General features: G+C 46.4%; 1 protein-coding gene across 1 annotated transcript in view; it reads left to right on the forward strand.

The window, feature by feature from the left end:
- Positions 1–9,914: 9,914 nt before the first annotated feature.
- Sntb2 (syntrophin beta 2) overlaps positions 9,915–14,230 on the forward strand; it is an 87,906-nt gene continuing 83,590 nt past the window's right edge. Inside the window, exon 1 of the mRNA XM_036189001.1 lies at positions 9,915–10,523. Within this exon, the coding sequence (XP_036044894.1) occupies positions 9,998–10,523 (526 nt within the window). The 5' untranslated portion in view covers positions 9,915–9,997. The remainder of the gene's footprint in view (positions 10,524–14,230) is intronic.

A 14,230-nucleotide genomic window follows, 5' to 3' on the forward strand; every position in this document is an offset into this window, starting at 1 on the left:
GGACTAGTCACTGCAAACATTATTTTCCAAAATAATGGACAGGAATATCCTTTCATTGAGTGAAACGGAATGGAAGGTCACTGTAAATCTCCAAAGTAGGCCCAGCCGCATGGCTCTGGGTAAAAGCACTTGCCACTCAAGCCTGATAACAGCACTTGATCCCCAGAACCCATGGTTGAAGGAAAGAACCTTCTCTGGAAAGTTGTCCTCTGACTTTCGACGTGTGCTATACACAAGCACGCAATGGTAATGAACTAGAACTCCAAGGTATTTGTAGCTACAGTAATGAGCTGAACTCATACTACCCTTTTGGAATCTTGTCTGTTCTTGGCCTATAGTCTCAGGAAAGAAGATAGTCTAGGCTTTCTGTTCTCTTGTCTGTTCTGAGGTATCAAAGAACTGGGGTGTCACTATCTACTAGTCTGTAGCTTCCCAACATTACCCTGGAGGGTGCTACCAATAGCCGTAATTCACTTCATAGTTCAAGGAAGAATTTCAAATGCAGCATCATAAGCAAGTACTCCATCTGAAAATTAGATGCCTGTGGCAATCAGAAAGCTGGAGATAAACAGATAGACTACATGTCTAGCATGTACAAGGCCAGGTTCAATCCTTTCACCAGCCATATGCCAGCTTCGGAAGGTAAGAAAGCACTGGGCTGGGATTTTGCTGGAGAGGAGGAATGGGGTGGGGACCTGAGAGGCAGCCTAGTGTATATGTCACCCTTTCTGCTGTATCTGCTTTGACATTGTTGTTCCCAGGGGTGTTTTCAAATAACTAGTGTTGAATGTGATCTTTAAATTAGAACGTGAAAAGCAGTAGTTAACCTGAACCCAGCAGATGGATTTCTTTACCAGTGGTTGTATTCTGTTGCATGCTCTGGAAACCCAGTATGTGGAGTTTTGTGTGGTTAGGAAAGGAGGGATGAGGATGTGGGTTCTGACAGCATCATGTAAAGTGCTGGGGGAAAGCATTTTGCTACAATGAGCCCCACTCTAGTCTGGAAAGAAAAAAGTGAGAATTTAAGGCAGATCTGTGGGGAATGGTTTAGCAGTGGCTGGAAGAGGTCACTTACAATGGACAGTATGTCTCCGGTTTGATGCAGTGAGGTTTACAGTAGTCACCAATTTCTGCTTCGCCGGTTTTGGTTTTAAGCACAGTTGTACCTTCATGTTTAACTCTGTTTCTTCTTGAATGAGTTTCCTTCTGTAAGAGGCATTTGCCAGTGTGTATTACACTGGACTGCTGGTCTTCAGCAGAGCAATCTAATCCTGGCCTCCCTAGAAACAGGCTTTTGAAGCATGGTGGGACAGGCCTATGAGTCCTGGCACGTGGGAGGCAGAGGCAGGAGGAGTACAGGCGAAGGCTAACACAGGCTGCAGGGCGAGCTCCTGCCCACAGAACAAGAGCTGCATGGATGGTCCAGGCTAGCCGGGCTTTGTAGTGAGACACTGCCCCGCCTCTTCCCCAAAATGTGGTTACGGTCAAAGTTCAGGGCCGATTGTAGCTACATCTGGCCTTATTTGGAGGCAGAGACAGATGGATCTTTGAGTTTGAGGCTAGCCTGGTCTACAGAGTAAGTTCCAGGACAACCAAGGATACACAGAGAAACCCTGTCTCAAAAAACAAGAAAGACCAAAGTTGAAGTTACTAGGATGCCACAAGACTAACTTCACTTGGTTCTCACTGGCTAGAGAGCTGTAAAGTCAAGGAGTCCTTGTTAACTAGATTAGTTTATGACTCTACTTACTTCACTGTTCTTGTAGGGCTGGGAATGGAACCTAGAGCCTGAACAGCTCTAAATATGTAGTAAGTACTGTGCTACTGAGCTATACCACCAGCCCACCTGACTGTGACTTGAAACCTCTTGGATTGTGGAGGATATGTTTCTGACAGAGAGGGTTCAGAGTGAAGTAATACTTCTCCAACTGTCAAGCATTCCTTTGCAAGGTTTCCAGCCAGCGATTTGCACTTCCATAAATGGTATGGGAAATAAGATCTTTAGGCCTTGAAAATCTTCCTAAGTAGAAAACTGGATACAAACAAATGAAGCCCAAACGGATTGGGACAAGTCAGAGAAATTAAGGGATGGGAAGATAAACCAGTGTTAAATAACATTTCGGTGCATAGTTCCCACACGGGTTTTGTGTAACCTGGCTGTTGGAGGAATTTCACGTTTGGCATCATTTCTAACTTGGTGCTTTTACTTGTTGTACAGAAAAAATTTCACTAGAGACTGGCCTAGACATGGTCTTTTTTGCCAACACTACTCAAATAATTTAGTAACTCATTTCTCCCATATAATGGCAGGTAATATGATCCCTTTGCCATGGAAATACCAAAACTTAGACTAAAAATAACTAAAACTTTGGAATACTAAAAGTCAGAAACCATCCAGTTCTGGGGTTTTAGGAAGCATATTTTTTAGCATCAAAACTTTGTTCAGGCCAGGCGTGGTGGTCCACCTGAAGGGTAGAAAAAGGAAGATGGAGGGTTCAAGGCTAGCTTCTGCTATGTACTGAGTTTGAGGCCTGCTTTTGCACTCCTAGAGATTTGCCTGTTTCTGCCATCTGAGTGGTAGGGATTTTTTTCTTCTTTACTTTCTTTTCTTTTTTCTTTTTTTTTTGGTTGTTTTTTTTTTTTTTCCGAGACAGGGTATAAGTGCTTAAAACCTAATAAATTTTATATTTATTTTACCTGTATGTCTGCACCATATGTGTGCTCAGTGCCTATGGAGGCCAGAAGAGGGTGTTGGATCCTCTGGAACTAGCATTACAAGCAGCTATGAGCTCCCATGTGGGTGCTGAGAATTGAACCTGGGTCTTTTGGAAGACCAGTTGGTGCTCTTAATTCTCTCTAGCCCCATGATCCTGTTTTAATCTTATTTTCCTATGATGCCATTTTATTTGCTTTGACAAATACCTTGGAAAAACAACTTAAAGGAGGAAAGATTTCTTGTGGCCCATACTGTTCAGTCTTTGGTCAGCTGACTCCACTACTGGGGGCCGGTGGTGAGGCTGGCAAGAGTGGGTTTGTGAGCAAAAATGTTCACTTTATAATGATCAGGAAGAAAGTCAAAGTATGTCTTTCAAAGTCACACCCCAGTGACCTGCTTCCATCCCAGCTCACTGAAGAACTTGGTAGTGTCATGATCCCATCACCCCTTAACAGCACCACCAGTTGGGGACCATTCCTCTAACATGAATTCGTGTGGTGTATACTTAACATACAAACCATAACTCCCAACAGCACTAATAGAGACACCACAGGTACCACTAGGTATGGTGGCACGATTCTACGCTTATAATCCCAGTACTCTGGAGCTGAAAACAAGTTCAGAGTCATTCTCAGCATAATGGCAAGTTCAAAGCCAGCCAGGAATATTGAGAACCCTATTTTAAAGCACCTTGGCACTAGCAAGATGGCTCAGTAGGTAGAGGTGCTGGCCGACAGTCTTAATGACCTGAGTTCAATCCCTAGGGCACACATGATGGAAGGAGAGAACAAACTCATGTGTTGCCTCTGACTTCCACATGCCTGCTGTGGTATGTATATCCTCCCCCATAAATAAGTAAAAATTTGAAGTGACACACATGTGTGAAAACAGGCAAAGTATCATCACCACAAGTTCAAGGCCTCAAGGGGCTGCATAATGAGTGCTAAATACATAGCTGGATTCTGAAGGTTTTTGTTGAATTTTTTTTGTTTTGTTGTTTTGAGATAGGCACTCACTATGTAGACCAGGCTGGCCTCAAACTTACTGAGATTCACCTGCCTCTTAGGTGCTGAGATTTAAAGGCATGTGTCACTATGCCCTCCAGGTTTTGATTTGGGGGCTTGTTTTTCGTTTGTGTTTAAAAAAAAAAGGCCATCAAGATAGCTCAAGAGCCAGGTGGTGGTAGAGAATCATTTTAATGCCCCACAGAGGCAGGCGGATCTCTGTGAGTTTGAGGCCAGCCTGGTCTACAGAGTGAGATCCAGGACAGCCAGGGCTACACAGAAACTCTGTCTTGAAAAACAACAACATGCTCCAGAGGTAAAAGTAAATAAAGCATCCATGTGGATTCAGTGGCTACTGGGGAAATGAGAACTTCCTAAGTCTACAGGCTGCAAAGTTGTGTGTGAGGCACTGAAAACTGTTAGAACCGATGAGGATGGGGAAGGTGGACATTTATTTTTAGATCTTATTTGAATTTCATGGCAAATTATGTAATTTCCATAATTGTCAATAAAAAGCACTGGTGATTTTCCATAACTAAATGGATTCAACGAAACTAAATTGCTTAGCCTGCCCTTGCTAATATTTTCCTATAAAGAAAGTCACACAGTTACAAAACCGTCCCCAGCTGCTTCCCATTAGGAATGTGGTTAGCAGATGTGGGTTTTCATAGTCCTAATGCAGGAGATAGTTAATCCATTTTTGTGGGTTTCAGATGGGTAGTGATTTATCTTGGTGGGATGGATCTTAAAAAATGTGCCTGCGTTGGCTAAAGCGTATTTCTCTTAGTGTGTTTGTATTGGAGAAGAAATACATTGTAGAATATTTCTAACAGGACAAAGTCAAACTACCTTAAATGGGACACTGGCCTCTTCTGAGGAACAGTTATGGGTGGTGGATGTTGGGATGATAATTTGACAAGCTCATTTCTCCCTTGGCTTCTTCCTTGGTAGGACTTAGGTCACTTTTGTGTGGCATTTGCCTTTGTTCCCCCCACTTGGGGGAAGTGACCTTCAGGCTTGCTAAAAAGCTGCGATTTAGCCTGGGGCCCTCCTTTCTGATGGAATTACACAACACTTGAGCCTTGGAAGCAGCCCCAGGTCCACTAATTCTTTTCTTTGACGGCTCTTGGCAATGTGTGTTTCCTTCCAGCCAAAGTGTAGCTTTATACCAGATCTGTCACCAAAATTAATTTGGCCATTTGTCCTTTATGCCCAGAATCAAACGGTGTTATGGCAGACTCGTTCCTAAAGAAAGCAGAGACTCTGGGCTGGAGAGTTTCAACCAGGGGTTTTATTGTTTGCCATTGCTGAAGGCCAACAGCTCACACCAACTGGTGCTTTTTAATGCTCTGTGCTTCCCATTCATAGACACCTCTCAACCTTAGAGGCAGAAGCTGTCTGGAAAAAAAAAGGTTCATGACCTCAGACCTCTTTGACCATGGTAAGAGACCAAACTGGGCTTTGGTTTTGTTTGTTTTTTTGAGACAGTCTCACCATGTGGTCCTGGCTAGCCTGGAACTCATAAACTAAACTGGCCTTGATCTCACAGGGATCGGCCCATCTTCGATTCTTGAGTGCTGGGATTAGAGGAATATGTCACCACCTGGTCCAAACAGGGCTTCAGGTTCTTTTTTTTAAGAATTTTTTTTCTTTATTTTACATACCAACCACAGATCCCCCACCCCCACCCCTCCTCCATTATCAAGCTCTGCACAATCATTAGGGTTTGAAGCATAGAATCAGAGCCTGCCTCAGAATGTTAGGATGAGATTACAGAAGCCAAGGAACTAGTGACATCCCCTCATTTTGAAGTAGTAATGAGCTCTGCCTGTTCTGAGAAACAGTTAAGATAACAGCCAGCAGAGAAGAGCTATTGCTGTAAGTGACAGGAAGGAAAGGCTATAGGAATTACCTCAGCCATTTCCTCTTTTAGAGGAAGGTAAAATAATATGCTTGCCAGAATTCTCTAAGCTTGTCTCCCTGTCCTTAGGAAGCCTTGGGAACAGATGTGTACCTATTTCAGATTTCATTATCCACAGTAAGTAGAGTTCACCGACTGCTTGAGGTTTCCTAGATGGTAATTTTTACCCTGCAAGGAACCCATAACTTTCATAGGGATTATTTGAAAAGATGGCAGGCAGCACAGGAAACTCGGATGCCAATCAGTCCCATGTTTAATGAGTTTCCTCTCTGCAAGGCAGTATTTTTCAAATAGTGGGGAGCAAACATAATTGATCGGTCGTCTATGCCTTCCTGGAATGTATAACTTAGCTGGGCACTCCAGCCTAGGCATAGAATTACATTGTTCAAAAGAAAAGTCCCAAAGAATTCAGGAGTCACAGAGAGCTGGAATGAGGTCTTGCTGGGTGGGCAAGAAGGTAAAAGTACCAGGAGTATTCTGAAGGCCTTGGTGTGAATGCGTGAGGCGTCACTGGAGATACTGCCTGCAGGAGAGCTGAGCTGAGAACGGTTAAAATGTGAAGATGCAACTATGAAGGTCGACTTTACGATGGGAGCAGAAAATCAACTCAAGGTCATTCTTGGCTACACAGCAAATTTGGAGCTAGCTTGGGTTACATTGTCTGGGGCCAGGGGGCATTAGTGGCTTGGGGAGATGGGCAAGTAGGTAAAGTTCTTGCTGCATAAATAGGAGAACATGAGTTTGAGTCTCTAGAACCCAAATTAAGCGCATCAAGGTAGCTCATGCATGTAATCCCAGGGCTCCTATAGCAAAATGGGAGGCAGAAAAATCTGGAAGCTCATGGGGGAGCTAGCCAGCCGCAAACAAGAAACTGGGCCCAAGCATGGTGGAGAGAAGACTGACATCTGAGGTTGTTCTCTGACCACTGTGTGTGTGCCATGTCTTCTGTGGTCCTGCACACACACACACACACACACACACACACACACACTATACTCAGTAGGCAGAGCCAAAAGGATTCAATGCCAACCAGGCCTATGTAGTGAGGTCTAGGCCAAAGACACTGATTCAAAATAATTTTTTAAAGGAACTACTCCCAAGTAATCTCTATTACCTTCCCTGTCCCCAGGTTTAAATATTTTGTTATATAACTTTCTATCTTACATAAGTGTCCTCACCAATAATTTGTGACTTCCTCCAACTCTATTGACAAAAAATTCTTCATACTCTTGGAAAGAATTTCCAGAACTTCCCTTTTGCTAATAAAGGTGTCCTCGATTGCCCAACCCCCTGATGATCACATATGCAAAAGTGTTAAATGAATGCTCAGACTCTGAGGAGTCAGCTGCCAAATGCTCTCTAACAAGCAGAAATTTCACATAACTCAGGCCTCTGGGGGCTCTGGCTCAGCTGGAGCACAGCCAGAAATGCCTGTGACTGCAGGTGCACTTGGGCACATTGGGACCTGCTGGAACAACAAGCCAGCATTACTGCAGTTGATTTAGGAGAAGGCTAGAGGGTTGAGCTTTCGCTGACATTTGCAGCTTGGAAAATCCTGCCCCACTTACTGCAAAGACCTGTTGTAACGATCTTTTTCTTTTGATAAAAAGATGTATTTCTCATTTTGAATTCTTTATTCATTCAGGCTCTGAATGCTTAGCCCCTGTTCAAACGACTCATTGGAAGTTTCTGTCCGCATGTGAATGCACTTCGATAGAGTGGTGCCTGGCTACAGCTTAGACTCTGCAACAACGTGTATTTCCTGAGTGATCCTTTGAACTTCCCCTTTTACAGGAATTGATACACACTCCCTCAGTTTGCCCCCGTCTCTACCCAAATGAAAGCATGGGAATTTTACTTCAACTAATTACGGAAAGTTAGAGGGCATCTTCGTCCTAATGATTTTATTGAGAACTTACTTTATCAGCAGCATGGTTTCTGGTTTTGTTTTGTTTTGTTTAAGACACAGCCAGCCGGGCGGTGGTGGCGCACGCCTGTAATCTCAGCATTCAGGAGGCAGAGGCAGGTGGATCTCTGAGAGTTCGAGGCCAGCCTGGTCTACAGAGCTAGTCCAGGACAGGCTCCAAAGCTACAGAGAAACCTTGTCTCAAAAAAAAAAAAAAAAAAAAAGACAGCCTTGTTGTGTTGTCCTGGCTGGCCTGGAACTCACTTATGGTAAAACTCTGTCCTAGCATCCTGAGAGTACTGGGGTTTCAGGTGTGAGCCACAATTTCTGGCCAAACCCTTCTTTTTGAGGTGCGAGGTGGATAGTAAACAGAACACTAAACCAGGAAGCTGGAGAACCAAATTTGTCTTTTTTTTAATTTTTTTTTATTGTGGATGTTATGTGAGAGTCTTTCCTCAGTTCCTCTACCCCACAGAGCTGGAAGAAACCGTGGATTATGTATAGTCTTTGGTTATTGGCTCTGCAGTTAGGCAGAATTGCACTCTTTTTTTTTTTTTTCTCCCTGAGAAAGGGTTTCTCTGTGTAGCTATGGCAGTCCCAGAACTCGCTCTGTAGACCAGGCTGGCCTCAAACTCACAGAGATCCGTCTGCCTCTGCCTCCTGAGTGCTGGGATTACAGAAGACCATTTTGTTTTGTTTTGTTTTGATTATTCGGAGCTGAGGACCGAACCCAGGGCCTTGCACTTGCTAGGCAAGCACTCTACCACTGAGTTAAATCCCCACCCCACCCCCAAGACTCTTTAGATAACGAGTCTTTATTGTTTTTGGCATGTTCACCTACATATGCTCCAAAAAAAAAGATGGAATCCAGACTATTGGCAAGCCTACAAAATCAAGAGCAAACTTTTGGTTATATTAAGTTTCCCCCACACACACACTGCCCCATCCTAAGTAACCATCGTAGTTGGTTACTTTTTTGTGTTCATTTGACTGGGCTGAAAGATGCCTGGATAGACAGATGTAAAACATTTTTGGGTGTGTCATTTACAGGTGACGTGAGTAAAGAAGCCTGTCCTCACCGGTGTGGACAGGTAAGGACTACAGCGGAACAATTAGGCGCTGCGTAAATTCACTCAGAAAACTGGGACATCTCTCTTTGCCACACTTGAGTGCGCCTGCTTTCCACAGACTGGGCCAGCTTTTTCACATGGCAGCTTCCCGCTCTCATCCTCCGGCCTCCAGTCTCTGACACCTTCAGATTTCTACCACTGGCTCCTCTGGTTCTCCAAAGTATACCAACCAACTTTCCTGGGGCTGCAGATGACAGACTGGAATTTAGCTTCCATAATCGTGTGGCTAATTCTGTACAATCTATGTTATCCATTGGTCTGTTTCTCTGGGGAACTCTAAAACATCACCACACTACAAATGTCTCTGACGCTGCACACTGTGACTTCCAGGTGCATAAGAAGAGATATGGTCCCCTCTAATTACAGGCAAGTAAACAGGTGATTTAAAAAAAGCATTGACTGGCCAGTCTGGCCTACAAAGTGAATTCCAGGACAGCCAGGGCTGTTACACAGAGAAACCCAGTCTCCAACACCGCCCCCACACACACACCAAAGTAAGCAGTGATGGGCTGGAGAGATGGCTTAGCGGTTAAGCGCACTGGGTGCTTCTTCAGAGGACCAGGGTTCAATTCCCAGCATCTACATGATAGCTCATAACTGTAACCCCAGTCCAGAGGCTCTGACGCCAATACACGTTAAATAAGAACACTAAAAGGCAGTGACAAAGCCTTGGATTCATGCCTTTGGACCTATGTTCACTTACGGTGTGTCCTCTCTGTGCTACTCACCCAAGACTAAACCAAATGTTCTTTTTACAGTCTTTTAACCACAGAGCATCACACCTAGTTAGTTGCCTCTGTTTTTCTTTCCCGCTAGACCACAAGCTCTCTCAGCTGTGGTGCATCTTATTCGGCGTGTCTCCAGGGCCTTAAAAGGAGCCCCAGCACACCTCTGCGCGCGCTTAGAGCATTTGCAAAGAACCAATCAATGCAAGAATGAATGCGCCACCCGGCCCTGTAGGGTCGCGAAGTGCCTCTCCACCCAGACTTTGCTCTCTGTGCCCAGGCAGCTCTCGTAGAAGAGGTCGGGAGTTCGGGGGGGAGGGGGTGGGGAAGGACTGTGCGGAGCCTTGGCTGCACTCGGTGCTTGTCCACCTACCAAGAAGAGCTCTCCCCGAACCAGGATAACTTCACCTCCCGGAAGCCGCCTGGCCGGCCTTCCCCCGCCCCTCCGGAGAGTGGGCGTGGCCCTCATGAATAATGAATCGCCGGGGGGAGGGGAGGGTTCCGCCCCCCTCGGGCGGGAAGGGGGAAGCGCCGAGGCTGCCCGACTGGAATCCAGGGAGCTGCAGCGACGGCGGCCGCGGGAGCAGAGCCGGCCATGGCGGTGTGGACGCGGGCCACCAAAGCGGGGCTGGTGGAGCTGCTCCTCAGGGAGCGCTGGGTGCGGGTGGTGGCCGAACTCAGCGGCGAGAGCCTGAGCCTGACGGGCGACGCGGCGGCGATCGAGCCCGAGCCGCCGGCTGCCGCCTTCAACGGTCTTCCGAACGGCGGCGGCGGCGGCGGCGACTCGCTGCCCGGGAGCCCGAACCGCGGCCTGGGGCCGCCCAGCCCGCCCGCACCGCACCGCGACCCCGCGGGGGAGGCGGGCGCCTCGCCGCCCGTGCGCCGAGTGCGAGTAGTGAAGCAGGAGGCGGGCGGCCTGGGCATCAGCATCAAGGGCGGCCGCGAGAACCGGATGCCGATCCTCATCTCCAAGATCTTCCCGGGGCTGGCGGCCGACCAGAGTCGGGCGCTGCGGCTGGGCGACGCCATCCTGTCGGTGAACGGCACCGACCTGCGCCAGGCCACCCACGACCAGGCCGTGCAGGCGCTGAAGCGCGCGGGCAAGGAGGTGCTGCTGGAGGGTGAGCGGGGCCCGGCGGGCGGCGGGCGGCGGGCGGCGGCCTGGGCTGGCCAGCGCGCACTTTGTTCCTGCCAGCCTGACGCCTTGTGAGGGGCGAGCCGGTTCCCTCCGCCTCAGCCACCAGACCTCCTCTTCTGGGGCTCTGGAGTGTGGAAAAACTGATGCGTCCTGCGAGGAGAAAGTTGGATAGTCTCCGAAGAGTGACTTTGCCTCCCTTCAGCGAGACTCGGAGATTTAAGGGGGAGCTGCAGGAGCGAGCGTGCGGAGCGCACCCCTCTTGCACGATAAGCTGGCACTAAGTACTAACTGCGGGGAGGGCGATCGGCTCCAGTTCTGTAGTCTCCTTTTTGCCTGCTGAGAAGCGTCGGTTGGGCGCTTTCTTCAGTCACCTCGGGCTTCCCCGGGGCGGGCGGGTCTATTAAATCCATCCACACCGATGCCAGTAGTTTGCTTGGGCAAAGCACCAAAGCACTGGTTAATTTATGGGAATTTAACCCATCATTGGCTCTCAACAATAACCAGAGGAGATCATAGCACTTCGTGGAAGGCAGAGAGAGCTGAAACAGCAAGTTTGGGTGGTTAATGAGCCTTGTTTAACAGGGGAGGCTCACGTGTTTGAGCATTTTACTGCCAACTAGAGTTTCGCCCCTTTTGCAAGAGCCTGGTGCCAGCTTCCTACCGCTCGCAGGCGTGCTGCCTCAAGACCAGTAGGCATTTTATAAGAATCACGAAACCGTACCATCGCACGCTATGTGTGAATAGCCAGTGTTTTTTTTTTTTTTTACCTTAAATGTAAGTGTGATCTGAGTGCTACACTTCATATGAATTGATGCAACTGAAATAGAGTTAAATCTCATCTCCAGAGACTCATGCATGTTGAAGGTGATGGAGTATTGTAAATGAAAAGCCAGTTGCTTGCTTTAGAAATAATTGCACGACCAGCTTCATTTCCGCTGTTGAGTCAGGTCAGTCCAGGAGCATTCATTGCTGCCAGCTGTATAATAGAGGATACGAAAGGTGCTGTCCCTGTTCTCTCTCTCCGTGGGGAGACGATAGAAAATGCAAAACAACTTCTAGGGAGGAAAAACTTGAGACTTGATTCTGTGGTACAAACTACAAGGGGCTAAGGGACTACAAATTGAAGTCCTGGTAGTTCACACCTTTAATCCCAGGACCCAAGAGGCAGAGGCAGGCAGATCCTCTGTGAGTTGGAGGCCAGCTTGGTCTACATAGTGAGTTCCAGGCCTGCCACAGTGGAACTCTGTCTCAAAAAAAAAAAAAAACCCACAAAGTATTTGATGGAAATGAGCTTAATCCGGGAGGGCTTCCCAAGGAGCCAGTTTTTGAGCCAGATATTCAAGGAAGTGATGGTCATAAATGTGCAGAGATGAGTCAGAAAGGGAAAGGCTTACTGGCCAGAGAACCAAAGGGAAGGATTGGGGTTGGGTAGAAGATCATCAAACTAAGAAGCCACAACCAAGTCTGACTTGGCAAAATAATTTCCATCTGTTTGTTGTTGAATTCACAAATATTGATGTGCTTCTACCTTCCGTGGGCAAGGGGGTTAGGGTTAGCCTGCCCTCAAAGTGGTCATCTCACTGATTCAGCCTCATGAGTGCTGAGATTTACGGGCATGTACCCCATATCCAGTTCAGTGTTCATTTAAAGAATTTAAATTATTATACCCATGTGCATACCTTGGAGGCCAGAAGAGAGTGTCAGATCTCCTGGGACTAGAGTTACAGGTGGTTGTGAGCCACCTAATGTGGGTAATAGGAATCAAATCTAGGTCCTCTGTAAGAGCAGGCGGTGTACTTTACCAGCCCTAGTTTTCACCTTTTTATAAATCTGTGATACTTGGAAAAAATAGCTTATAAAGAAATAACATGGGGCTGGAGAGATGGCTCAGAGATTAAGAGCACTGACTGCTCTTCCAGAGGTCCTGAGTTCAATTCCCAGCACCCACATGGTGGCTCACAGCCATCTGTAATAAGATCTGGCACCTTCTTCTGTATACATAATAAATAAATAAATCTTAAAAAAAAAAAAAAGAAAGAAAGAAAGAAACAAAGAATATGGGGCAAGGTGATGGCTCACCCCTTTAATCCCAGAGGCAGGTAGAAATCTGAGTTCCAGGACAGCCAGAGCTATACAGAGAAAGCCTGTCTCTAAAAAACAAAATAAGAAGTAACATGGGGCTGGAGAGATGGCCCAGTGGGGAAGACCCTGTGTTTCTTCTGGCAAGAGGCCCCCCAGGTCAGTTCCCAGCATGCACATCGGGGAGGGGCTCACAACCACCCGGAACTCTAGTCCCAGGGCATCTGACACTTTCCAAGGGCACCTGAACACACATGTACATACTCACACACAGACATGTACACATAATTAAAGATTGTTAAAAATTTGTGGTTTTTTAAGTGTTCTAATTGTGAAATTGCAGTGCCCCACTTTTATAATGTCTTATTTATGAGTCTAGTTTATATCCCAATTTTAGGTAGGGCCAGACACTGCCCAGAAATTAGTGTTAATGAAAGGAGTAAAAATACAGAAATATTGGCATAGGTTTGTAAAAATAAAGTACGTTGACACTGGCGTAGGTAAGTATTCAGGTATAAATTCTTAGAGCCAGAATATTGAATTTTATTCAATTTTGTGGTATGCAGTAGTGATGAGTACAGTTCAACCCTTTATGCTATATTAAAATGCAAAACAAAAGGTTTTTGTTTCCCAGTCGTTTGAACCAGGTATTCATAGCTGTAAAATGTCAGCCATCTAGTAAATGCTTCCCAGTATTCATTAGTTCACTCACAGGCCAGTTTTAGAGATGCTGGCATAGTGACATTTATTAGAAGCCTTTTTACCTAGCCTGTACACTTGTTTTCCCATTTTGTGTAGGACAAGCAGTTTTTGTCTATATAGATGTGGGTAGGTCAGGGTGGTGAGTTTGTGGTGCTCCCTTTTTAAGCCAAGGGATGTAAAAATAAAATTACTCAAATATAAAATCCCTAAAAGAGTCATTTAGTGATCCAGTCAAATTATTTAAAATTGAGAGCTGGTGTCCCCTCCAAGACAGGCTTTTCCCCCCTTAAGCCAGAGTTTCATGTAGCAATGAGCTCTCTTTCTGTCTATCTCTCTCTTTCTGTCTCTCTCTCTCTTTCTGTCTCTCTCTCTCTCTCCCTCTCTCCCTCTCTCCCTCTCCCTCTCCCTCTCTCTCCCCCCACCCCTCTGACATAAGTATGTGGTGAGTCTGATCTTGAACTTGTGATCCTCTACTTCCAACGGGTCATAGTTATAAGCCTGAGCTACCATGCTTGGCTCCAGTAGGCCACTTGTAAAAGATGATTTTAAAGCCTAGTACAATGGCATGAACCTTTAAGCCCAACACTTGGAAGGTAGAGGCAAGAGGATCTCTGAGCTCTAGGCCAGCCTGGTCTACATAGTGAGCTCCAGGATAGCCAGGGCTATGTAAAAAGACCCTGTCTCAAAAATCATTGAAAAAGAGTTTCGCCTGCTACATGGGAGGTTAAAACAGGAAGAAGGGTTGCTTCAAGGACAGCATTGGCATCCTGATGAAACCACTCCTCTTGGGTTCTGTATGCTTAGAATCCCCACACTTGATGGGTGGGGCCAGGATTGACAATTGTTGGAGAACAGCCTAGGTCACAAAATTGGAGGGAATATGGAGTTGGGGGACATTACTCCTTAAAC

The sequence above is a fragment of the Onychomys torridus genome, chromosome 5 (genome assembly GCF_903995425.1).
Source record: "Onychomys torridus chromosome 5, mOncTor1.1, whole genome shotgun sequence".
Classification (NCBI taxonomy): Eukaryota; Metazoa; Chordata; class Mammalia; order Rodentia; family Cricetidae; genus Onychomys; species Onychomys torridus.